A 27,032-nucleotide genomic window follows, 5' to 3' on the forward strand; every position below is an offset into this window, starting at 1 on the left:
GAGGGAGTTGCACAGCATCCTGGTTGTGGAGGCTGCTACACCAGCCCTGTAGTTTCTGGGTGTGGCACCGAGCCGGGAAGGAACATGCAAATGCAGATTTTCTTTTCTCGGGAGATGGGGAATGGAGAGATGCTTGAGCAAGAAACCTTTCTGTACTTGAGGGGCAGGGGTATGTGATGGGATGCCCCCATCCCACTGACAGCAAGCATACCGAAGGCCAGTAGGCACACCTGCAGAGCATGCTCTGCCTGGAGAAGGGGAGCTTACAAAGCCAAACTGGCTGCAGAGTAGGGGGAGGAGTTTTCCCAGAGGAGAGGCTGCTAAGAACTGCTAGGGAGCCCAGGAGCCAGTCTTCTCTTCCTCTGCCACCCTTGGTTAGGGCAGATAGACACTGCAGCCCTGAAAGGGGCTCTGGATGGCTGCCCTCCTCAGGTCCAGCCACAGGGCACTGATGGAGCAGCAACAGGGACTGGAGGTAATTGAACTCAGAAAGGACCCTGGGAGTGAGCTCAACTCCCATGGAGAACAGTGAGTTTAACCGGGAGTGAGGGTTCCAGAGGGGTCCAGGGCAAGAGATGCAAAGAGACCTCTCTCAGGTTGAGTGTCAGCTGACAGCAAATGTAGGAGCATGTTAAACAGAAGCTACTATAGTTAGACATTTTTAAATCACCCGGTTCAGATCATTTGTATCCAAGAGTTTTAAAAGAGCTGCTGAGGAACTCTGTGACCATTAATGTTGATTTTCAATAACTCTTGGAGCTCTGGGAAAGTTCCAGAGGACTGGAAGCTAATGTTGACACAATAGTCAAGAAGGGCAAACGGGATGGCCCAGGTAATTGTAGGCCTCTCAGCCTGACACTGATCTTGGGGAATATAATAAAAGAGTTGATATAGGACTCGGTTATTCAAAAAATTAAAGGAGGGTAATTAATGCCAATGAACAGGGGCTTATGGCAAATAGATCTTGTCAAGCTAATTTGATATCTTTGTTTTGATGAGATGACAAGTTTGGTTATAAAGGTTGAAGTGTTGATGCAATATACTTAGACTTCTGTAAGGCATTTGGCTTAGTACTGCATGACATTTTGATTAAAAAACTAGAACAATACAAAACTAATGTGACACACATTAAGTGGATTAAAAGCTGGCCAACATAGGTCTTCAGGGAATTGTCATTGAACAGGAGTGATTCTGGTGGGTTCCCTGCTGGGATTAGTTTTTGTCCCTACACACTACATAAGATTTTTATCAGTGACCTTGAAGAAAACATAAAATCATCCCTGATAAAATTTGCAAGTGACACAAAGATTGGGGAAATGGTAACTAGTGAATAGGGCAGATCACTGATACAGAGAGTTTTGGATTGTTTGGTAAATTATATACAAGCAAACAATATGCATTTTAATAGCCCAAATGTTTGGTTGTACAAAGAATGTAGGCTGTACGTATACGATGTGTGACTCGATTCTGGGAAGCAGGATTCTGAAGAGGACTTGGGGTCATGGTGGATAATCAGCTAAGCATGAGGCTCATGTATAACTCTGGCCAAAGGGGCTACTATGATCCTTGGCTGTATAAACAGGGGAATCTCAAGTTGGAGTAGGGAGGTTATATTATCTCTGTATTTGGCACTGGTGCAACCTGGCTTTTCCATCAGATTAGAGGAGGGCTCAGTAAAGGCAAAACATGGGAGCCCTTACGTGTTTCCAGCACTAAGTAGTTATCAAACTTTCTTTATCAAACTGGGAGACGTTATCTACTAAGGTACTGCAGGGGTCAGTCCTGGGTCCGGTACTAGTCAATATTTTCATTAATGACTTGAATAATGGAGAGTATGCGTTTAAAATTTGTGGATGGCATCAAATGGGGAGGGGTTGCAAGTATTTTGGAGGACAGAATTTGAATTCAAAATGACCTTGACAAATTGGAGAACTGGTCTGAAATCAACAAGATGAAATTCAGTAAAGACAAGTGCAAAAATATTACCTTGAGGAAGGAAAAATCAAATACACTACAAAATGGGAAATAACTGGCTACGTGGTGATACTGCTGAAAAGGATCTGGGAGTTATAGTGGAACACAAACTAAATATGTCAACAATATGATGGAGTTGCTAAAGAGGTTAATCTCATTCTGTGGTGTACTAGTAGGAGTATCATATGTAAGACCTGGAAGGTAATTGTCCTGCTCTACGCAGCACCGGTGAGGCCTTAGCTGGAGTGCTAGTGTCCAGTTCAGGGTACCACACTTAGGAAAGATGTGGACAATTGAGAGAGCGAGTCCAGAGGAGGGCAACAAAATGATAAAAGGTTTTAGAAATCCTGACATATGAGAAAGGTTTAAAAAAACTGGGCATATTAAGTCTTGAGAAAAGAAGACTGATGGGGGAACCCTCGGTCTTCCAATATGTTGAGGGGTGTTATTAAGAGGACTGTGATCAATTGTCTCCAGGTCCACTGAAGGCAGGACAAGAAGCAATGGGCTTAGTTTGCAGGAAGGGAGATTTAGGTCAGATATTAGGGAAAACTTGTTAAGTATAGGGATAGTTAAGCTTGGAATAGGTCTCCAAGGCAAGTTGTGGGATCCTCATCACTGGAGGGTTTAAGAACAGGTTGGACAAACACCTGTCAGGGATGGTTTAGGTTTACTTGGTCCTGCCTCAGCATAGGGGGGTGGACTTGATGACCTCGCAAGGTCCCATTCAACCCTATATTTCTATGATTCTATCCTATGGCAGTGGAGGCAGAAGGAGGACCTAGAGAGACAAAAGGCAGTAGAGCTGATATCACCTCTCCAATCCCTCTGGCAGGTTCAGGGTTCAAACTGCTGGAAGGACAGATTGATTCCTTGGTCTAGGAGAGTCTCACTGGGGTGGAGCAGTAAGAAAGTTTGGTCCACATAGGAAATGCGTGAACTCTGCCTCATTATAAAAGCCTTCTTCTCAGAGGGAGCTGGAAGGGGCGGTTTCTCTGAAGCCTCCTTCAGAGGCCCTTCTCAGAGCTTGCTCTTGAACCGACTGGCTGAGGGAGCCAGTGGAAAGCTGCAGGCAGAGGCAAGATTAGGTGTCTGAGCTGGGAATAAGTGAAGTTGTTTAAAGCTCCTAGAGGATTGGGAATGAGGCCTCAGGGAAAGAATGTTTATTAGGAACCATGTATTTTAGGAGATTTTAAGGCACGAGCCTAATTTGTGTGACTTTTATTTTGCCCAATAAGTACCTGTGCACGAGGTAGTGTGGCTCTTAGATTATTCTTAGACTTTCAGCAATATGCAGGGTCATGCTCCAAATTCAGGGATGGGAGGCTTTCTCAGAGGAAGTTGGTACATGGACAGGACCTCAGGGAGAACTTTGCAAGGAAGTGGCTCTATGTGGGCATGGTACAAATTTCAAATTTGGGATTCAAGGAATGCCTCAAGGGGATCAGGTCAATAAATGTGCATGGGGCATGACCCTGAATCAGAAAAGGGAGAAGTCCCTAAAAGACAGGGTCAGACTCTCAGCCCAGGGCACATCCCCAAATTCAGAGTTGGATTACTTGCACTGAGGATTTGGTGCCTTGCCTTTGGGACTTGACTCCAATCACAGCTGTGCAGAGGGACTTGAGTTCTCCCCACCAGGGTAGTTAGGTAACAGTGTGGGGAGGAGCTCTATATTCCTTTGTGGAAACTCTTTAACTGATTGTTTTTATTGCTTCAGTTCCTAGCAGATGATAAATTTAATTTAGTGTTCACAGTCTGGTTGGAAACTTAGTCTCAGATCCCCTCCCTGCATCTAAATAGAAAGCAATGCAACCATCCAGTAATTAGAGCCAATTAGTGGCAGGCTTCACACTCTGCATCAGGAGGAGGACAGTAGTAAGAGAGACAGAAATCTCAGTTATTTAGGGCTCACATTCCCTTCCATCCCCTCAGAGGGCAATGAGACCAGCACACCAACTAAGTAACAGCGGGAGACTGGGGAGCTGTGTAAACCAGGAGCTGAGGAGCACTCGGCTCAGACAGTGAAATCTGCTAGGTGCTGCAGGCACGCAGCGAGATGGACATCCTGGGTGAAGAAGGATGATAGATAGGGCTGTACTAGAGGACAGAGCAATTCAGTGCAGTAACAACCTAGTATCACCCAAAAGTGGGAGCATAGGAGGTTTGCAGAACAAATGCAGAGTAAAGTAAAGGACAAAGGGACTGAGAATCCCGACATAAGAGACACGGGGGAGATTCTGCTGTCAATGCCATACTGTTACTCAGATCAAATTATCTGTTACTTGCACACTTGGTCACACACACAGTCAGCTCCAGCACAGACCCAGAGGCTGCGCCGGACATAAGAATGGCCAGACTGGGTCAGACCAAGTGTCCATAATATAATAATAATTAATGGAGATATCCCATCTCCTAGAACTGGCAGGGACCTTGAAAGGTCATTGAGTCCAGCCCCCTGCCTTCACTAGCAGGACCAAGTACTGATTTTGCCCCAGAGCCCCAAGAGGCCCCCTCAAGGATTGAACTCACAACCCTGGGTTTAGCAGGCCAATGCTCAAACAACTGAGCTATCCCTCCCCCATCCAACCCAGCATCCTGTCTGCTGACAGTGGCCAATGCCAGGTGCCCCAGAGGGAGTGAACCTAACAGGTAATGATCAAGTGATCTCTCTCCTTCCATCCATCTCGACACCTCTCTGCAGTTCATTGAAACTGAGATTCACTCAGCCCAGGGGTTTCCTCAGTTAACAGGGACTTTCCCAACACCTAATGTTCAGCCTTTCTGGGAGCCTGAACCCCAGCTTAAGCTTTATAAAGAGTACAATGGATTTTACAGGGTAAATTCATAAATTGTTCACTCTCTATAACACTGATAAAGAGATATGCACAGCTGTTTGCACGCCCAGGTATTAATCATTTACTCTGGGTTTATTAATAAATCCTACTTTTTATACTTAATAAAATCACTTTTGTTTAAGTTGTTTCAAGTAATAACAGACAGAACAAAGTAAGTCACCAAGAAAGTAAAACAAAATACACAAGTCTAAGCCTAATACATTAAGAAACTGATTACAGGTAATATCTCACCCTCAAAGATGTTCCAATAAGCTTCTTTCACAGACTAGACTCCTTCCTAATCTGGGCCCAATCCTTTCCCCTGTACAGTCCTTGTTAGTTCCAGCAGACATCTCAGGTGTGTGACAAATCTCTGTCCTTGTCTCCATGGGTCCCACGCTTCCTGGTGGATTTTGCTAGCCTCAGAGGCTCAATGTGACCCTCCACATAGCCCTTCTCTCTCTAGAGGCAGGGGTCACAGCCTACTGAGCCATTTTCATCATAAGCCAGCAAGGGAGGTGAGGAGAAACTATCCTCCCTTGCACAGTCTCTGTTGTTTCAGTGATTAATCAGGAGGGCAAAGAGGGGAGCCTGGGCCCACCCTGTACTCCAGGCTCCAGCCCAGAGACCCTAATAGTATCAGCTATGGTAGCTGACCTTTTAGAAACAGGATGCATACAATTCCCTGGGCTACTTCCCCACAGCAGCCCGCACTTCCTCAAGCTCCACCTCACCCTTACCTCAGGACCTCCTTCCTTGTGCCTGATATGGTGTGTACTGCTCAGTCTCTCCAACAGCACAACTTCCTCCTACAGCTCCTGACATGCATGCCCACCTGACTAACTGGGGAGCTTTTAAATAGTTGCAGCCAGATTGGCTTCAGGTGTCTTGATTAACCTGGAGCAACTGCTATTTGGTTATCATGGTAACAGAGATTTGTTTAGCTTGGGGCTAACATACCTGTTTCTCACTACTTTCCTATAGCCATCTGGCCTTGCCCCATCACAGGTGGTAAGCAGGGGTTTTCTCATGACTGGCAGCCCCTTTTTTCCTGTTCCACCCCCTTTTATAGCTTTGGCACAAGGCGGGAATCTTTTGTCTCTCTGGGTCCCCACCCCTCCTTCTAAATGGAAAAGTACCAGATTTAAGATGGATTTCATTATCAGGTGACATGGTCACATGTCACTGTAATACCCCTAGTCTCCATTCCCCATGGGCTGGCCCACTCGTACCCAGGAAGGCTTTCAAGTAACTAAAAAAGAACAGGAGTACTTGTGGCACCTTAGAGACTAACAAATTTATTAGAGCATAAGCTTTCGTGGACTACAGCCCACTTCTTCGGATGCATATAGAATGGAACATATATTGAGGAGATATATATACACACATACAGAGAGCATGAACAGGTGGGAGTTGTCTTACCAACTCTGAGAGGCCAATTAAGTAAGAGAAAAAAAACTTTTGAAGTGATAATCAAGATAGCCCAGTACAGACAGTTTGATAAGAAGTGTGAGAATACTTACAAGGGGAGATAGATTCAATGTTTGTAATGGCTCAGCCATTCCCAGTCCTTATTCAATCCTGAGTTGATTGTATCTAGTTTGCATATCAATTCCAGCTCAGCAGTCTCTCGTTGGAGTCTGTTTTTGAAGTTTTTCTGTTGTAAGATAGCCACCCGCAGGTCTGTCATTGAATGGCCAGACAGGTTAAAGTGTTCTCCCACAGATTTTTGAGTATTATGATTCCTGATGTCAGATTTGTGTCCATTAATTCTTTTGCGTAGAGACTGTCCGGTTTGGCCAATGTACATGGCAGAGGGGCATTGCTGGCACATGATGGCATATATCACATTGGTAGATGTGCAGGTGAACGAGCCCCTGATGGTATGGCTGATATGATTAGGTCCTATGATGATGTCACTTGAATAGATATGTGGACAGAGTTGGCATCGGGCTTTGTTACAAGGATAGGTTACTGGGTCAGTGTTTTTGTTCAGTGATGTGTGGTTGCTGGTGAGTATTTGCTTTAGGTTGGGAGGTTGTCTGTAAGCGAGGACAGGTCTGTCTCCCAAGATCTGTGAGAGTAAAGGATCATCTTTCAGGATAGGTTGTAGATCTCTGATGATGCGCTGGAGAGGTTTTAGTTGAGGGCTGAAGGTGACAGCTAGTGGTGTTCTGTTATTTTCTTTGTTGGGCCTGTCTTGTAGGAGGTGACTTCTGGGTACTCGTCTGGCTCTGTCAATCTGTTTTTTCACTTCAGCAGGTGGGTATTGTAGTTTTAAGAATGCTTGATAGAGATCTTGTAGGTGCTTGTCTCTATCTGAGGGATTGGAGCAAATGCGGTTATATCTTAGAGCTTGGCTGTAGACAATGGATCGTGTGGTGTGTCCTGGATGGAAGCTGGAGGCACGTAGGTAAGTGTAGCGGTCAGTAGGTTTCCGGTATAGGGTGGTATTTATGTGACCATCGCTTATTAGCACAGTAGTGTCCAGGAAATGGACCGCTTGTGTGGATTGATCTAGGCTGAGGTTGATGGTGGGATAGAAATTATTGAAATCATGGTGGAATTCCTCAAGGGCTTCTTTTCCATGGGTCCAGATGATGAAGATGTCATCAATGTAGCGCAAATAGAGTAGGGACATTAGGGGACGAGAGCTAAGGAAGCGTTGTTCTAAGTCAGCCATAAAAATGTTGGCATACTGTGGGGCCATGCGGGTACCCATAGCAGTGCCGCTGACTTGAAGGTATATATTGTCCCCAAATGTGAAATAGTTGTGGGTGAGGACAAAGTCACAAAGTTCAGCCACCAGGTTAGCTGTGACATTATCGGGGATACTGTTCCTGATAGCTTGTAGTCCATCTTTGTGTGGAATATTGGTGTAGAGGGCTTCTATGTCCATAGTGGCCAGGATGGTGTTTACTGGAAGATCACCGATGTAACTAAGTAACTAAGTAACTAAGGCCATTTACAACTGATTGTTTCTGGAGCACCCTTAATGGCCCCCACTTAATATGTTTACATCAGTGATACAAGTTTATATCTTATTCTCCTAACTCCAGACATAGAAATAATACATGCAAACAAACAGGATGAACACACTCAGTAGATTATAAACTTTGTAATGATACCTTACAAGAGACCTTTTGTATAAAGCATATTCCAGTTACATCATATTCACATTCATAAGCATATTTTCATACAGCATATGGAGTGCAACATCACAGAGATACCAAGAGAGGGTTATATCCACTGCACCTTTTCCTAGGCCCTCTTTATTCCATCAGAGAGGATCCCATCCTTGGTCACTCCCCTTCTAAGGTAGGGCTGAAGGTTCCTTTGGAACCAAAGATCTGGATCAGGTGGTGTGGCAAAGTGAGAGTTTTCTGTAATATTTTTAGGCATGATTTGCATGGCAGTGACTTACCTCACCTGGTGGTGTACCCAGTGGGTGCAGAAGGGTTAAAATGCTCGTGGGGCAGAGCAGGAGACATGAGGTGTTTGCGGTCATGTAACTGTCTGGGGCGGCATGAATGGGTTGTTCAGGGCTGGCTAGAACCCCGGAATGATAACAGGAACCCCAGCAACTGAACAACTGACACCTAACACTGGGAAGCTCTGCCAAGTGGAAAACGTGGACTCAGCAGGACTCTGCAGGAGGAGGACAATGGACTGAGAGGTGTCAGAGGTGAAAATACAGGAAACTCTCACCTGGGATTGATAGACAAAGGGACAGACACAGAGAAAGGAAACCAGCATGGCTCAAGTGAACCCTGCTTTAGCCAGTAGGGACTGTGTCCTAACCTTTATTTCTTGAAGGTGTGACGAAATGGGAATATTTCATAAAATGTTTATGGGTCCTGTTTATGCCTCAGTTCCTGCTCTATGTTGCATTGCTCCATCCCAGTGGGTGGGAAAGGACAGTTTGCTTTCAGAGCAGGCAAAGAAACACAGGTGTGGGTATCACCCAGAGCATATGAGAAGACAATGGCAAATCCAATCACCAGGACATTGACACCTAGCAACCAATATCCCTGAGGAAAGAGGGTGAGCAACATTCCCCAGCTGGAGAACAAAGGACTGGGAAGGCGAGAGATGGGGGATCAGAGTTGGCTGCTGGAAGGTGTAGGGGCTCTCACCTGGTGTCTGACCAAGGAGATCAGACAAAGGGAGACACACAGAACTTGGACACTGAGGGTCACTACAGCTTGGCTGGGCTCCGGATGACCAGAATTGGCCATGCTTTAAGCTACAGTTCTCTAGGCTACCCAAAGGACATCCTGTGCTGTGGGCCGGTGAACTAATAAACCTGTTTTGACCACACTGTTTGAGTGTCACTGCAAGTGCCTGACGAAGTGCATCAATCCCTGAAGAGTGGCCAAGTCTCCATCAGGGTCTGTCTCAGTGGGACTCGCTGAACGGAGCTCATGGTATGACGCAGGGGTCTGCAGGCCCAGAAGTCCCGTCTCACGGCAGGAGGCATAAGTTGTTCCCCCTAGAGACTATTGTAAATCTGGGGGCATGGCCCCGATCCTGTGGGCCCGTGAGAGATGGTAATCTCAGCACCTCCTGATGCTGTGTTCCTGTTGGCTAATAAACCTTATTCTGCTTTGAAAAGGCTGTATGACGTCACTGCAAACACTTGCTGAGGTGCACTGATCCCTGAAGAAGGTGACAGCTTCGGAACTGGAGTCTGGCTCAGATGGACTTGCTAGGCTGTGTGGCCTCTCCGTAAAGCAGAGCGGGACCCCTTGGGGTCTGACGCAGTAAATGGGCACCTCCAAGGGAGCATTTAAAAGCCAGGGCACAGCACAGAACTTGTGGATCTAGGCCAGGAGGTTTTTGGAGTCAGCCTCACTGCCATCCAGGATGGAGTCTGCGGCTCCCTCCTAGGACTCTTCGTACCCTATGCATCAAGCTTGGCCTTCCTGGCATCCACCTTCAGTATCAGGGACTTTGGTACAAGCCTCTCAAATGGTGTTTAAACTCCCACGTCCTTGGACATTTTCATGGGACTTCACTGCCTGAATTGTGGGGGAAAACAGAGCAGTACTCGTCCAGGCTCCACCCACAAACCATGCTCCGTTCTCTCAAGAGAGAGCTCACAGCAGACCATACAGACGTTCAAAATGCTTGCTTTGCGGTGTCCTTGGGTCTTAGCTCCCCAGCGGTGAGATCCAGATACAACCAAGTACTCTGCTGGGCTTCCCAGGCCCGGCTGTCCTTCCGTGGGGCGTGGCTGGCCCTTATGCTCTGCTCCTCCCCTTTTGGCTGCTTGGCTCCTGCTGGCAGTTTGGAAAAATAGAACTGGTGGTACTGTTTCAGGTCGTGTACACAGCCAGACAGCACATACTCATGGCACCAAAATGTGAGGTCAATATCAGGCTGTGCAAATCATTATAGTCTGATCATCCCTCTGGTTTTTGATAATTAGTGTTGATGCTATTAGGCTTAAAAGATAATGATCCATTGAGATGAGGGGGGAGGCTCCGCTCTGGGGGCTGCCGTATACAGACATCTATTAGATTAAGGTGGTATTATGTCCTCATCCATTACCTACATCAGACTATTAATTTGCCTATTATCTTCCCCAAATGTCACCCACTCCCAGGGGAGATCAGATTTCACACTTCAGATATTAAGGAGACCCTTAGGTCTAGGTCTATAAAGGGATTTAGGAATTGTAACACCTACGTTTCAGGCGCTTAGCCTCCCAGTGCAGGTCACAAACCCTGGGTTAAGCACCTGGGATCCCTCTACAATGCAGAGGGAGAGAGAGGCTCCTGAGCATGGGATCCACAAAAGCCAGCACACTATTCAGGGAGTCACCTAAACTAGCCAATAGCAGACGCTGATGAGAAGAGGTGTCTCAAGACCCACCCCTCTCTGGGACTTAGATGACTATCTCTGCTTGGGATCCACAGCTGGAGACAGGCATCTGTGCCGTTTCTCGTAAGGACAGTGGTGGGTGCACACCTATCTCCCAACAAAACGAGGGGGGTGGCCTTCCCTATCATCCTTTGCCCAGTGGGTAGGGAACTCAGCCAGGATGTGGGAGCCCTCAGTTCAGTTTTGCCCTCTGCCCAGTGAGGTGAAGGGACTTGCACATGGGTGTCTCCTACCTCTCAGGTTGAGTGCCCTAACCACCAGACTATAGCTTCACTCTTCCTTGCTGTCTCTGGCCCACTCCATATTTAATTATTTATATAGAGTGGAACACTGGCAACAGGAGAAAGTGAGAGAAGTCCACATCAGAATATCCCACACTCCAGTGGCTTGTGTATTCCTGTTAACTGTTTCTAAACCATTAAACTAGCATATTAAAGATGCTAAGAAACAGTATTATGTAAAGTAATAAGAACAGCCATATTGGGTCAGACCAATGGTCCATCTAGTCCAGTATCCTATCTCTGACACTGGCCAGTGCCAAGTGCTTCAGAGGGAGTGAACAGAACAGGGCAATTTAGCAAATGATCCACCCTCTCTTGTTCAGTCCCAGTTTCTAGCAGTTTAGGGACACCCAGGACATGGGGTTGCATCCCTGGCCATCTTGGCCAATAGCCACTATCCTCCATGAACTTATCTAGTTCTTTTTTGAACCCAGTTGTACTTTTGGCCTTCACAACATCCCCTGGCAATGGGTTCCACAGGTTGACTGTGCATTGTGTGAAGAAGTACTTCCTTATGTTTATTTTAAACCTCCTTTTTATTAATTTCATTGGGTGACCTTAGGTTCATGTGTTATGAGAGGAGAAAATAACACTTCTTTATTCACTTTCTCCACACCATTCATGATTTTATAGCCCTCAATCATATCATCCCTTAGTTGTCTCTTTTCCAAGTTGAACAGTCCCAGTATTTTTAATCTCTCCTCATATGGAAGTTGTTCCATACCCTTAATCATTTTTGTTGCCCTTCTCTGTATTTTTTTTTCAATTCTAAATCTTTTATTGAGATGAGTGAACCAGAATTGTACACAGTATTCAAGGCATACCATGGATTTATAAAGAGGCATTATGATATTTTCAGTTGTATTATCTATTGCTTTCCTAATGTTTCCTAACATTCTGTTGACTGCCGCTGTACTTTGAGCAGATGTGTTTAGAGAACTATCCACAACTCCAAAATTGCTTTATTGAGTGGTAACAGCTAATTTAGACACCATCATTTTGTATGTGTAATTGGGATTATGTTTTCTAATGTGCATTACTTTGCATTTATTAACACTGAATTTCATCTGCCATTTTGTTCCCCAGTCACCTAGTTTAGTGAGAGCTCTTTGTAATTCTTTGCAGTCTGCTTTGGACTTAACTATTGTGACAGACCCAGACCAGTGGGGTACAGGAGTCTGGTAGAGGGCAAATATACTGGTCACTGGATGAGTAGTTTTCTGTTCCCTGAGTGACCAGAGCAGGGGCTGCACTAGAGTAATCAGGAACCTGCTAGAACCAGTTAAGGCAGGCAGGCTAATTAGGACACCTGAAGCTAATTAAGAAGAAGATGCTAGAATCAATTAAGGCAGGCTGCTCAGGGCACCTGGGTTTAAAAGGAGCTCACTTCAGTTTGCGGTGTGAGTGTGAGGAGCTGGGAGCAAGAGGTGCAAGGAGCTGAGAGGGAGAGGGAGAGTGAGAGTGTGAGGGTGTGCTGCTGGAGGACTGAGGAGCACAAGCCTTATCAGACACCAGGAGGAAGGTCCTGTGGTGAGACTAAGGAAGGTGTTTGGAGGAGGCCATGGGGAAGTAGCCCAGGGAGTTGTAGCTGTCATGCAGCTGTTACAGGAGGCACTATAGACAGCTGCAGTCCACAGGGCCCTGGGCTGGAACCCGGAGTAGAGGGCGAGCCTGGGTTCCCCCCAAACCTCCCAATTGACCTGGACTGTGGGTTCTTCCAGAGGGGAATTTCTCTGGGCTGTTCCCAACCCACACGGTGACTCTCTGAGGCAAGAAAATCCGCCAATAAGTGCAGGACCCACCAAGATAGAGGAGGAACTTTGTCATACTATCTTGATTAATTTAGTATCATCTGCAAATTTTGCCACCTGTTTTCTTCTTTCTCCAGATCATTTATGAATATGTTGAACAGCAGTGGTTCCAGTATGGAGCCTTGGGAGACCCTGCTAGTTACATCTCTTCACTGTGAAAACTTACCATTTTTTCTTACCCTTTGTTTCCTATCTTTTAACCAATTACTGATTCATGAGAGGATATCCTCTCGTGTCCCATGACAGCTTACTTTGTTTAAGAGACTTTGGTGAGGTACCTTGCCAAAGGCTTTTTGAAAGTCCACGTTAACTGTATCCACTAGATCACCTTGTCCGCATGTTTGTTTACACCCTCAAAGAATTCTCATAGATTGGGGAGGCATGATTTCCCTTTACAAAAGCCATGTTGATTCTTCCCCAACATATTGTGTTCACCTATGTGTCCGATAATTCTATTCTTTACTATAGTTGCAACCAATTTGCCTGGTACAGAAGTTAATCTTACTGAACTGTAATTGCCAGGATTGCCCCTGGAGCCGCTTTTAAAAATTGGCATCACGTTAGCTATCCTCCAGTCATCTAGTACAGAGGCTGATTTAAGCGATAGGTTACATAACTCATAGACTCGTAGACTTTAAGGTCAGAAGGGACCATTATGATCATTTAGTCTGACCTGCACAACGCAGGCCACGGAATCTCACCCACCCACTCCTGTAACAAACCCCTAACCTATGCCTGAGTTATTGAAGTCCTCAAATCGTGGTTTAAAGACCTCAAGGTGCAGAGAATCCTCCAGCAAGTGACCCATGCCCCAGCTGCAGAGGAAGGCAAAAAACCTCCAGGGCCTCTGCCAATCTGCCCTGGAGGAAAATTCCTTCCCGACCCCAATATGGCGATCAGTTAAACTCTGAGCATGTGGGAAAGACTCACCAGCCAGCACCTAGTTAATAACATAGTTAGTTATTCTGAAATTTAATATTTGAGTTCCTTTAGGATGTGGGTGAATACCATCTGGTTCTGGTGACTTATTACTGTTTAATTTATCAGTTTGTACTAAAACCTCCTCTGTTGATACCTGAATCTGGGACTGTTCCTCAGTGCATCCCTGGTGCAGCCGCTCTCCTGCGCGATTTTGGCGTATATATCAGCATTTCTTCTGCTGGATCGGAGTTCTGCCTGCACAGATTCTTCTCCCCATACAGCAGTCAGATCCAGTGTCTCCCGTTTGCTCCATGCTGGAGCTCGTTTGCGATTCTGAGACTGCATGGTCATCTGTTCTGCTGAGCTTGCCACGCTGACCAAACAGGAAATGAAATTCAAAAGTTCCCAGGGCTTTTCCTGTGTACCTGGCTAGTGCTATCCGTGCGGTCACATTGGAGCACTCAGGGATAGCTCCCGGAGGCCAATACCATCGAATTGCACAGCGCTGCATCTACACTGCTCCAAATTTGATCCAGGAAGGTCGATTTTAGCATTTTTCCCCTTGTCGGGGAGGAGTAGAGCAGTCGATTTTAAGAGCCCTTAAGTTCGGTGGAACAGGGTTGGTTGTGTAGACGCATTCATTATAAAATCGACCTAATGCGGCTAAATTCGACCTAACCTCATAGTGTAGACCAGGCCTTAGTGATGTTTTGTACATGACAACTCAAGGATTCAGCAACATCCTCTGTCCTATGGGATTATGGGTTGCAGCAAAGTATACTGGGCGCACAGGAGGGCAGCACCTTCTCTACATGGCTTGCAGTAAATTGAGTCAGTTGACTGAGAGTTCATTGCTTTGGCCAGCATGGGACCAGTTGATGCCATAGCTCTGTGACTGGCAACATCAGAATCTTCCCCCCTCTCCCTCTGACATCCTTACGATTCACCTGGGCATGGTGAAGGGCGTAGAGCTCAGTTAAGAGGGACTGGGTGATGTCCAGGAGTGGCACCAGGGTTTTTGCCGCCCTAGGCAGCAGTGCTCCACTGAGCATTCGGCGGCGGGGTTCTTTCTGCTCCTCATCTTCGGGGCACTTCAGCGGCGGGTCCCGGAGCAAGTGAAGGACCCGCCACCAAATTTCCGCCGAAGACCCGGAGCAGAAGGACCCCCCGCCGCCGCATTTCCGCCGAGGGCGGCAAAATGCCGCCACCCAAATCCTGCCGCCCTAGGCGACCGCCTAGTGTTGCCTAGTGGAAGCACCGGCCCTGCTAGGATACCTCTTCTCCTCCACTCTCATTGTGTGGTCTGTACTGCTGCCATGCAAAGGGCCCAGAATCATCAGTTTGGTGACAAAGCTCAGAGACATCTCGGCTGAGTGATGCAGTTCATCCTTTACACAGCAGGAGGTGAGGGGCTGACTCATGGTAGCACTAGGAGGGTGGTGAAGCACTGGAATGGGTTCCCTAGGCAGGTGGTGGAATCTCTGTCCTTAGAGGTTTTTAAGGCCTGGCTTGACAAAGCCCTGGCTGGGATGATTTAGTTGGGGATTGGTCCTGCTTTGAGCAGAGGGTGGGACTAGATGACCTCCTGAGGTCCCTTCCAAACCTGATATTCTATTATTCTATGATTTGTCACCTAAAAAGAATGGCTCAGGTGTGGGAATCTCCCTCACATCCTCTGCAGTGAATTTATTTAATCTCTCTGCAATGCACTGGTCTTCCTTGAGTGGTCCATTAGCACCTTGATCATCCAGTGGCGGGCGGCCCCACTGCTTGTTTGGCAGCTTCCTGCTTCTGATGTACTTAAAAAAAATTTTGCTGTTAGTTTGTGTCTTTTGCTAGTTGCTCTTCAAATTCTTTTTTGGCATGCATAATTATACTTTTACACTTGACTTGCCAGAGTTTATGCTCCTATTTTCCTCAGTATGATTCCTCAGTAGATGACTTCTAATTTTTAGAAGGATGTCTTTTTGTCTTTAACTGCCGCTTTTACTCTGTTGTTTAACCATAGTGGTGTGGGTTTTTTTGGTCCTCTTGCTTTTTATTTGGGATGTACATATATTTTGAACCTTTTAATGTTATTTTTACATACTTTCCATACAGCTTTCAGGCATTTTACTCTTTTGACTGTTCATTTTAATTTCTGTTTAACTAGCCTTCTCATTTTTATGCATTTCCCCTTTTTGAGTGTAAATATTATTGTGGTGGGTTTCTGTGGTATTTTCTCCTCTACAAGGATGTTTAATTTCATTACATTATTACCAAGTAGTTCAGCTATATTCACCTGTTGGACCAGATCCCGTGCTCCACTTCAGACTAAATCAAGAATTGCCTCTCGCCCTGTGGATTCCAGGACTGGCTGCTCCAAGAAGCAGTCATTCATGATGTCTAGAAATTTTTGCTCTGCATCCCATTCTGAGATGACACATTCTCAGTCAATAGTTGAAATTCCCCATTTTTATTGAGTTTTCTGTTTCAGTAGCCTCTAATCTCCCTGCGCATTTCATAATCACTGCCAACATTCTGCTCAGGTGGTCGGTAGTATATTTCTACTGCTATGCTTTTTATTACTCAAGCATGGATTTTCTATGGTAGTTTTATTCATGTAAGATTTTTACTATATTTGACTCTATGCTTTCTTCTACATACGGTACCACTCCCCCACCATTGCAACTACTCTCTCATTCCTATATATTTTATACCCTGGTATTACCATCTTCCATTGATTCTGAGCATTCCACCAAGTTTCTGTGATGCGTGGTATATCCATATCCTCATTTAGTACCAGGCACTCAAGTTCACAAACACTTATAAAATTTGTCAATATTTAGTTGTCTGTCTTCATGTGATGTGTGGAAGAAACGAACTCCACTCTCAGGTTGGAGGCAACAAAATCAGAGACAGCTTTATTCAGGACATGCAATTGCAAGGGAAGAACACAGCTGACAGAGAGCATCTCTGCCTCAGTTTCTTCAAAGTATGAGCAATATCACACAAGCATTTATACATTTTAGTGGCATGCATTCATTAAAAACATCTGCAGTTTGTTTATGTTATGTCCTGCCCATTCCTGTATTTTCTCACTTCTGTTCTCAAAACATTGCTATCTCAAGGCTGGGTCACGGTGACTCTACTCTGCTGTCTTCCCACCCGCTTCTGACGTGAGCCCTGCTTCTACAGCTCTTGCGATATTAGGCTAAGACTTAGCACGACACTTGCTCTGTTTCTTACAACTGAGAGGCCTATATTTAAATCCTTTAACCCTGTTTCCACAGATGTAATTGAATGGGAACTCTTTTTTTTCATTTGTCTTTTTCTCTTCAGTTTCTACCTGTACTTTATCAACATCTGTCCTCTTCTCTTTATAGAGTATCCTCTTAAATAAATCCTGCTCTAAGGGATGAGTCTGGCCAAGCTGTGTGCTCCTCCAAACCTGCTGGCTTTCCCCCAGCCCTCGGTTTAAAAACTCTATGACCTTTGTAATTTTACAGGCCAGCCATCTGGTTCCATTTTGGTTTAGGTGGAGCCCATCCTTCCCATATAGGCTCCTCCTTTCCCCAAAAGTGCCCTAGTTCCTAATACACCTAAACACGATCGTCTCATCCATGTAGCGAGACCCAGCAGTTCTAACTGCTCCAGTGTGTGGAACTAGAAGCATTTCAAAGAATGCTACCAAGGAATCCTGCACTGTAATCTCTTTCCTAGCAGCCTAAATTTGGCCGCCAGGACCTCTCTTCTACTTTTCCCTATATCGTTGGTACCTACATATACTACGACACTGGATCCTCCCTTGCACTGTGCATAAGGCTATCTAGATGTGTCGAGAGGTCCACAATCTTTGCACCTGGCAAGCAATGCACTATGTGGTTCTCCTGGTCATCACAAATTCAACTATCTATTTCTAATAATCAAATCCCCATTACTATTTCTTCTACAGATAGTAAAAATGATACTAAGGTGCGATTTAGAACTCTTACTACCGAGATTTATTTATTTATTTTGTGTAAGCAGCAGTTCGCTCCAGGGACTACAGCTTTGTACTGTACAAAGAGCACCAAGCTTTTGACCCCACTACTACGACATGTCTTGAGTTGAAGCCTGAGTCTGGGAATGGGACTGAGTTGGATTTCCTTAAATGGTGATTTCCAAGACATGAGGCCTTGCCATTTTGTTGTTAGGTGTTTTAAGTATTAACCATCCCTTCCCCTCTTCTCTGTATGGGGGTATCTGGGTGTTCATCGGTTGGTGACTTTGGGAACTATGCAAAATGCTTTCCTGTCCATCCAGAATTTGCTGTCTTTCCAGAATTGCCTGTTATACCCCCCACCTGGTTGCAAATCCAAGGAATTACATAATCTGTGTGTTTGAGTGATGCCTTTCAGTGTGAGCACCTGAAGGGCTAGCTTTTCTTTTAACCCTGGCAGGGTGCCCCCCTGCAGCGATGCGTCTGCTCAGCCAAGCAGCAACTCTGAGCAGCAGCAGAGCCCAACACAAAAGGGAAGACCCTGCTATACAGCCCCCCCCGCCCCCGCCTCCTTTATGTGTCTGCATGGCCCTCCCACTTCCCCAGGGGCAGGAGGAGGCTGGCTCTGTGCTGGCCTTGGCTGAGAAGTGTCTTTTTCCAGCCACTGTTCTGGGACAGTGAATTTAAGAGGTTACTATCAGAAGCCATGGAAGGCAGGGGGAACCTACCCAGCACTGAGTTGAAGTGCAGCTCTGTGCACTGAGGGGCCCTCAGAAAGGGCTGAATGAACACATCAGGGGAAGAGCCTGGAGCACTGAGGCCTAGCTTGAGGTCGAGGGGGGAGGGCAGTGCAGAGGAGTTGGCCAGAGGCGAGGGAGCCCAAAGCATGGTGCTGAGAAGTTGGCTGGGAATCCTGCACTATACTCAGGGCCACCAGCTCAGGGCCTTTCATCACCTTTCCCGCTATTGCAGACGGCTGGCTGGTGACTGATGTTGACCAGAGGAAACCCCAAACCTCTCCCTATGTTTACAGCCCCCAAGGCAGACAGCAGGAGGGGGCCCTAGCAAGTCCAGGAGGCCTTGGGAACTGTGCTGCTGGGGCTGCAAAGCCCTTTGAGAGCCACCAGGCCTGGGCCCCTGGAACGCTTCCACCTGTCCCCTTTCCCTGTCAGGCCCCTCTCCTCCTATGTCCGTCTCCCCCCCATGCCTCACCTTTCTCTGCGCGCCCCACCCTTCTCTCTCTGCCCGCTAGTCTGTCCCCTCGCTGCCAGGCTGTATTAGTATTCCACAGCCATCCCAGCCCTGGCTCCCCGCCACCATTACAAGAGCCTGCGGGGCGGGAGCTGGAGCTGGAGCACAGACAGGGAGGAAGCTCCGTTCTGCTGAAATAGAGAGGCTGGCTCAGCAAAGGGCAGGGGGGATTCCCATCACCCCCGCTCCCCCTTCACAGAGCAGGAGGGGCACAGAGTAAATTACACAAACCTCAGCACAACGGGGGGGGGGAGGGGGCTGACAGTCACCCTCTCCAACCCCTGGGCACTTCCCCCACCTCCCACACAAACCACCAGGGCACCGCCCCCCCACCCCCGCCTCCCACACAAACCACCAGGGCACTGCCCACCCCCTCGCCTGAGCACTGCCCCAACCTGCCTCCCACATAAACCACCAGGGCACTGCCCCCCCACCTTACCTGGGCACTGCCCCCCCACATTGCCCCCATATCCCAAACAAACCACCAGGGCACTGCCCCCCCACATTGCCCCCATATCCCAAACAAACCACCAGGGCACTGCCATCCCACACCCCTGGGCACTGCCCCCACCTGCCTCCCACACAAACCACCAGGGCACTGCCCCCCCCCCTCGCCTGGGCACTGCCCCCACCTGCCTCCCACACAAACCACCAGGGCACTGCCCACCCCCTCGCCTGAGCACTGCCCCCACCTGCCTCCCACACAAACCACCAGGGCACTGCCCACCCCCTCGCCTGAGCACTGCCCCCACCTGCCTCCCACATAAACCACCAGGGCACTGCCCCCCCTCGCCTGGGCACTGCCCCAACCTGCCTCCCACATAAACCACCAGGGCACTGCCCCCCCACATCCCTGCACTGCCCCCACCTCCCACATAAACCACCAGGGCACTGCCCCCCCCCCTCGCCAGGGCACTGCCCCCACCTGCCTCCCACACAAACCACCAGGGCACTGCCCCCCCCCTCGCCTGGGCACTGCCCCAACCTGCCTCCCACATAAACCACCAGGGCACTGCCACCCCACATCCCTGCACTGCCCCCACTTCCCACATAAACCACCAGGGCACTGCCTCCCCCTCACCTTCCCTGGGCACTGCCCCCTCCCCCCTCCCCCCCACACAAACCACCAGGCTCTACTCCCCACATCAATACCCAGCACTGTTCCCCAGCCCCTGCACCCAGCCCGTGTGCTTCCCCCCAGCCCCCTCAATACCCGGGGCACTGCCCTCACCTCTGATAGTCCTCAGGCACCACTCCCACACAAACCATCACCCTGCCCTCCCCATGCCCAGCACAGCCCACCAGCCCCAGCCCCCAACACCACAGCATTACCACCCCCCGTCCCCGTCCCTGCACCAACACCCTGGCCACCAGCCCCTGCCCCCAGGCACTGCCCTCCAACACCACAGCATTACCTCCCAGTCCCTGCACCAACACCCTGGCCCTGCCCCCCAACACCACAGCATTACCCCCCAGTCCCTGCACCAACACACTGGCCCTGCCCCCCAACACCACAGCATTACCTCCCAGTCCCTGCACCAACACCCTGGCCCTGCCTCCCAGCCCCCCAGCACTGCACCCCAACACCACAGCATTACCCCCCCCCAGTCCCTGCACCAACTCCCTGGCCCTGCCCGCCAGCCCCAGCCCCCAGGCCCTGCCCTCCAACACCACAGCATTACCCTCCAATCCCTGCACCAACTCCCTGCCCGCCAGCCCCCGCCCCCAGGCACTGCCCCCCAACACCACAGCATTACCCCCCCCCCTCCAGTCCCTGCACCAACTCCCTGCCCGCCAGCCCCCGCCCCCAGGCACTGCCCCCCAACACCCTGGCCCCCAACATGCAGCACTGCCCCCTGTTCCCCCCCTCGGGCACCTCCCCCCGGCTCCGCCCCCAGCCCGCGGCTCTGCCCCAGGCCCCCGGGCAGGCAGCGCTGGGCGGGCGGACGGGCGGGGGCTGCCGGGGTCCCCGGGCCGGGCCGGGCCGGGGAGGCGGCGAGTCCCCGCCCGCCTCCCGCAGAGGGGGCGGAGCCGCGGCCGCCGAGAGGCACCTGCCGCCCGGCCCTGTGCGTGCGGCGGCGCCGGAGGGAGCCGAGCCCCGCGGGGCCCCGCGCCCGGGCCATGCGCCGGCGGCAGCCCGCAGGCAGCGCGGCGGGGCGGCGCGGAGCCATGGAGCCGCCCGCGGCCGGCGGCCCCCGGGGCCCGGGCCGGGCCGGTGCCGTGCGACGGCGGCCGCTGGCGGGGCTGCGCTGAGCCCCGCGCCCCCGCGCCATGGCGCTGCCCCCCGGCGGGCTGGGCTGCGCGCTGCCGGGCATCAGCACCATAACCTATGTCTTCGTTTACAGCCCCAGCGGCGGCCAGGGCGCCCCCCCGGGGCCGGGACCGGGGCCGGGACCCGAGCCCGCCCGCCACGCCGCGCCCGCCGCCCTCCGCGGGCCCAAGCGCAAGCTGTACAGCGCCGTGCCCGGCCGCAGGTTCATCGTGGTCAAGAGCTACACGCCGCAGGGCGAGGGTGAGATCCAGCTGAACCGGGGCGAAGCCATCAAGGGTGAGTGCGGGGGTGGGCGGGGCACCCATGGATCGAGGGGTGCTGGGTGCAGGGTGGGAGCGGGCAGCGCTGATCGAGGGGTGCTGGGTACAGCCGGGGTGCAGGGGTGGGAGCGGGCAGCGCTGATCGAGGGGTGCTGGGTGCAGTCGGGGTGCAGGGGTGGGAGCGGGCAGGAGCACCCTGCGGAAAGCACTGATCGAGTGGTGCTGGGTGCAGCCGGGGTGCAGGGGTGGGAGCGGGCAGCGCTGATCGAGGGGTACTGGGTACAGCCGGGGTGCAGGGGTGGGAGCGGGCAGCGCTGATCGAGGGGTGCTGGGTGCAGTCGGGGTGCAGGGGTGGGAGCGGGCAGGAGCACCCTGCGGAAAGCACTGATCGAGGGGTGCTGGGTGCAGTTGGGGTGCAGGGTGGGAGCGGGCAGCGCTGATCGAGGGGTGCTGGGTGCAGCCGGGGTGCAGGGGTGGGAGCGGGCAGCGCTGATTGAGGGGGTGCTGGGTACAGCCAGGGTGCAGGGGTGGGAGCGGGCAGCGCTGATCGAGGGGTGCTGGGTGCAGTCGGGGTGCAGGGGTGGGAGCGGGCAGGAGCACCCTGCGGAAAGCACTGATCGAGGGGTGCTGGGTGCAGTCGGGGTGCAGGGTGGGAGCGGGCAGCGCTGATCGAGGGGTGCTGGGTACAGCCGGGGTGCAGGGGTGGGAGCGGGCAGCGCTGATCGAGGGGTGCTGGGTGCAGTCGGGGTGCAGGGGTGGGAGCGGGCAGGAGCACCCTGCGGAAAGCACTGATCGAGGGGTGCTGGGTGCAGTCGGGGTGCAGGGTGGGAGCGGGCAGCGCTGATTGAGGGGTGCTGGGTACAGCCGGGGTGCAGGGGTGGGAGCGGGCAGCGCTGATCGAGGGGTGCTGGGTGCAGTCGGGGTGCAGGGGTGGGAGCGGGCAGGAGCACCCTGCGGAAAGCACTGATCGAGGGGTGCTGGGTGCAGTTGGGGTGCAGGGTGGGAGCGGGCAGCGCTGATCGAGGGGTGCTGGGTGCAGTCGGGGTGCAGGGTGGGAGCGGGCAGCACTGATCGAGGGGTGCTGGGTGCAGTCGGGGTGCAGGGTGGGAGCGGGCAGGAGCACCCCGCGGAAAGCACTGATCGAGTGGTGCTGGGTACAGCCAGGGTGCAGGGGTGGGAGCGGGCAGCGCTGATCGAGGGGTGCTGGGTACAGCTGGGGTGCAGGGGTGGGAGCGGGCAGCGCTGATCGAGGGGTGTTGGGTACAGCCGGGGTGCAGGGGTGGGAGCGGGCAGCGCTGATCGAGGGGTGCTGGGTACAGCCGAGGTGCAGGGGTGGGAGCGGGGAAGCGCTGATCGAGGGGTGCTGGGTACAGCCAGGGTGCAGGGGTGGGAGCGGGCAGCGCTGATCGAGGGGTGCTGGGCACAGCCGGGGTGCAGGGGTGGGAGCGGGCAGCGCTGATCGAGGGGTGCTGGGTACAGCCGGGGTGCAGGGGTGGGAGCGGGCAGCGCTGATCGAGGGGTGCTGGGCACAGCCGGGGTGCAGGGGTGGGAGCGGGCAGCGCTGATCGAGGGGTGCTGGGTACAGCCGGGGTGCAGGGGTGGGAGCGGGCAGCGCTGATCGAGGGGTGCTGGGTACAGCTGGGGTGCAGGGGTGGGAGCAGGCAGCGCTGATCGAGGGGTGCTGGGCACAGCTGGGATACAGGGGATGGGAGTGGGCAGGAGAACCCTGTGGGCAGTGCTGATCGAGGGGTGCTGGGCAGAGCCGGGGTGCAGGGATGGGAGTGGGCAGGAGCACCCTGTGGGCAGTGCTGATTGAGGGGTGCTGGGCACAGCTGGGGCACAGGGGTTGGGACCACCCTGTGGGCAGTGCTGATTGAGGGGTGCTGGGCACAGCCGGGGCACAGGGGATGGGAGTGGGCAGGAGAACCCCGTGGGCAGTGCTGATTGAGGGGTGCTGGGCACAGCTTGGGTACAGGAGATGGGAGTGGGCAGGAGAACCCCGTGGGCAGTGCTGATCGAGGGGTGCTGGGCAGAGCCGGGGTGCAGGGATGGGAGCGGGCAGGAGCACCCCAGGGGCAGCTCTGATTGAGGGGTGCTGGGCACAGCTGGGGCACAGGGGTTGGGACCACCCTGTGGGCAGCACTGATCGAGGGGTGCTGGGCAGAGCCGGGGTGCAGGGATGGGAGCGGGCAGGAGCACCCCGTGGGCAGTGCTGATTGAGGGGTGCTGGGCACAGCGGGGGTACAGGAGATGGGAGTGGGCAGGAGAACCCCGTGGGCAGTGCTGATCGAGGGGTGCTGGGCACAGCTGGGGCACAGGGGTTGGGAGCACCCTATGGCCAGCACTGATTGAGGGGTGCTGGGCACAGCTGGGGTACAGGAGATGGGAGTGGGCAGGAGAACCCCGTGAGCAGTGCTGATCGAGGGGTGCTGGGCACAGCGGGGTACAGGAGATGGGAGTGGGCAGGAGAACCCCGTGGGCAGTGCTGATCGAGGGGTGCTGGGCAGAGCCGGGGTGCAGGGATGGGAGCGGGCAGGAGCACCCCGTGGGCAGTGCTGATTGAGGGGTGCTGGGCACAGCGGGGGTACAGGAGATGGGAGTGGGCAGGAGAACCCCATGAGCAGTGCTGATCGAGGAGTGCTGGGCAGAGCCGGGGTGCAGGGATGGGAGTGGACAGGAGAACCCCGTGAGCAGTGCTGATCGAGGGGTGCTGGGCACAGCGGGGGTACAGGAGATGGGAGTGGGCAGGAGAACCCCGTGGGCAGTGCTGATCGAGGGGTGCTGGGCAGAGCCGGGGTGCAGGGATGGGAGCGGGCAGGAGCACCCCGTGGGCAGCGCTGATTGAGGGGTGCTGGGCACAGCTGGGGCACAGGGGTTGGGACCACCCTGTGGGCAGCATTGATTGAGGGGTGCTGGGCACAGCGGGGGTACAGGAGATGGGAGTGGGCAGGAGAACCCCGTGAGCAGTGCTGATCGAGGGGTGCTGGGCACAGCGGGGTACAGGAGATGGGAGTGGGCAGGAGAACCCCGTGAGCAGTGCTGATTGAGGGGTGCTGGGCAGAGCCGGGGTGCAGGGATGGGAGCGGGCAGGAGCACCTCGTGGGCAGTGCTGATTGAGGGGTGCTGGGCACAGCTGGGGTACAGGAGATGGGAGTGGGCAGGAGAACCCCGTGGGCAGTGCTGATCGAGGGGTGCTGGGCAGAGCCGGGGTGCAGGGATGGGAGCGGGCAGGAGCACCCCGTGGGCAGTGCTGATTGAGGGGTGCTGGGCACAGCTGGGGTACAGAGGGTAGGAGCGGGCATAGGGGCCCCTGTAGCAGGGTAGGGCAGCGTGGGACCCGCTGCTCCTGAGAAGTAGCCAATGGCCTGGGCACAGCCGGGGTGGGAGCAGGCACAGGGGAGGCATGGGGGCCATGGGCAAGGGCGACCCACCCCACAGGCAGCACCAGGCAAGGGGCCCTGGGCCCTGGGCACAGCCGGGGTGCAGAGTTTGGAAGCGGGTGTGGGGGGGCCCTGTAGCGGGGTAGGGCAGCATGGGACCCCCGCTGACCAAGGGCAGTGGCCAGGGCCCAGGGCGAAGCTGAGTGCAGGCAAAGCGCAGTCGGCAGCTGGCCACGGGGCTGGTTCGGATCCCCTCTGGGATCCCCTCTGGGCTCTGAGAGGCAAGGACTGTATGAGGGGGGAGGGGCGAACAGAAGTTGGTCCCTTGCCTGACTGGGGCTATTGCTGTGTCTGTTGGGGACCCGCTGCCTTTGGGGTGGCCCCGTTGGATATGCATTGCGTTAGTCATGTTTGTCTTGAGTGGGGTCTGCTTTGTACAGGCGGATTTCCCTTGGGATTATGCACTCTTTGAAATAAGTGCAGCGAAGATGGTTTGGGAGACTGCAGAAACTTACAGTTGTTGCTGCAAATTCTTGCGGTGCTCCAGGCATGTTTCGGGGCATGGGGGTGAAGTCAACGGGTCCCAGTGAGACCCTGCTCACTGGGGTTTTGTTAGTATCAAGTGTTCACAAAACTTCTGAAGTGGTGAAGGGGAGACTGGAAGCTTCCTTTGCTTGGAAGCTGCTCCTAATGGGGTATTCCCATCCTGCAGAGATGGCAGGGCCTTACCCTGGTGCGTATGAGTCCATGGGTCACACTGCTCCTGCCTTCTCTCTGAGATTTTAGAGGAATCTGGTAGCAGTAACCTAACTAGTAAGCAGAAGCTGAGTTTTGCATCTCCTTTTCTTTCCCTGTGGGCCTAATATCTTACCTGCCTGTCCTACATCTCACCCTTGGCCTGGTTCTGCCTGCATTCATCCCTGTCGAGATTCCTAGTAATACTGCCTCCCTCTAGAACAGGAATATCTTTGAAAAGAGATGCTGTTGAACTGGATGGTTTGGGGCAGAATGCTGGGCAGTCTCCTTTAAGGACATGTTTCAAGAATCGCCAGCTCCTGGCCCAAGCCAGGGGATTGGGCAGGGGATTGTTTTGAGAGGAAACATTAAAGTGACTCTTAGTTTCCTTTTCGTTTTGTACGTTGATTGCTGAATGTTGCTTCACTTCATTGATATTTTCAAGTTTGTCATAAATGTCATATGTCGCCAAACGTGCGCGTTGATGGGCGAGATAATGTTTGAAGTGCCACATTTCTCCCCCTCCCCAAAATCCTGGGTTAATATAGTGCCTTGGATGTCTCCTTTCTATTTTTCTCTTATTTTTCCTACTTCCTCCTCCATTATGTATCTCTGCTTTGTGCTTTCGATAGGCATATAAAATAGTGGTTGGGATCGACAACGTAGGTGGGGTTTCTCTTATTTGTCCTCGTAACGCTGCCTGTAGGGGCTCAAGAGCGCGAGTACCAACCGCCGGGCAGACTGTTAGGAAGCTGCGCACAAACCCCAGATTGTCTGTGAGTTCTACACTTCGATTTCACCAACCAATTATCCAATGTAAACTGCTCAGGCACTATAACAGCCGTAACATGGAGTCACAGACAGTCCCCTTGGGCACTCTGATCTACCTCGCCACCCAGGTGAATGTACATTTGTGATAGATTGTCCCTAATACCAACGGTAATACTCTAGTTACTCCCAGTCTCACTGGACCAGTCACTTACCCCTCGTCAGTTGTACCTTAGATCTCACACCAAAGACCACGCTTGTAGCTAATCCTATAATATCTATTCAGATTTATTAACTAGGAAAAAGAAAACAGAGAGTTATTTACAAGGTTAAAGCAGCTAGATATAGATACACAAATAATTTACAAAAGGTGCCACCAGACTCCTTGTTGTTTTTGTAGATACAGACTAACACGGCTACCCCCTGATACTTGAAATAATTTACAATTGTAAGTTTTGAAAGGTAATAGAAGCTTCTGTAATCAGCAAGCTGTCTATGTCCTTTAGGGCAAACCCAGGCTAAACATCTGGGGATCTCTTGCTTATGCCAAAAAAAAACACTCTCTCTCTCCCCCTCCCTCCCCCCCCCCCCCCCCACCCCAGTCTCAGCAGCACGTTGCTTTTGTTTGGTTTATTCTCCTCCACCTGCCATGTGCTCGGAGCTGAGTATTCAGCTGTTGGGTGGAGTCCACTTGC

At 51.9% G+C, this 27,032-nt stretch overlaps 1 protein-coding gene across 15 annotated transcripts in view; it reads left to right on the forward strand.

Annotated features, from left to right (window-relative positions):
• SHANK3 (SH3 and multiple ankyrin repeat domains 3) overlaps positions 1-27,032 on the forward strand; it is a 703,681-nt gene that overhangs the window by 389,142 nt on the left and 287,507 nt on the right. For all 15 annotated transcript variants that reach the window (XR_010600169.1, XM_065589968.1, XM_065590128.1 and 12 more), the window contains one exon: positions 21,268-21,470. Coding sequence is in view for 14 of the 15 variants with exons in the window: in XM_065589968.1 (XP_065446040.1) it covers positions 21,268-21,470 (203 nt within the window). In the remaining variant the exon portion in view is untranslated. The remainder of the gene's footprint in view (positions 1-21,267; positions 21,471-27,032) is intronic.

Source organism: Chrysemys picta, chromosome 1, assembly GCF_011386835.1.
Source record: "Chrysemys picta bellii isolate R12L10 chromosome 1, ASM1138683v2, whole genome shotgun sequence".
In the NCBI taxonomy this organism is placed as follows: Eukaryota; Metazoa; Chordata; order Testudines; family Emydidae; genus Chrysemys; species Chrysemys picta.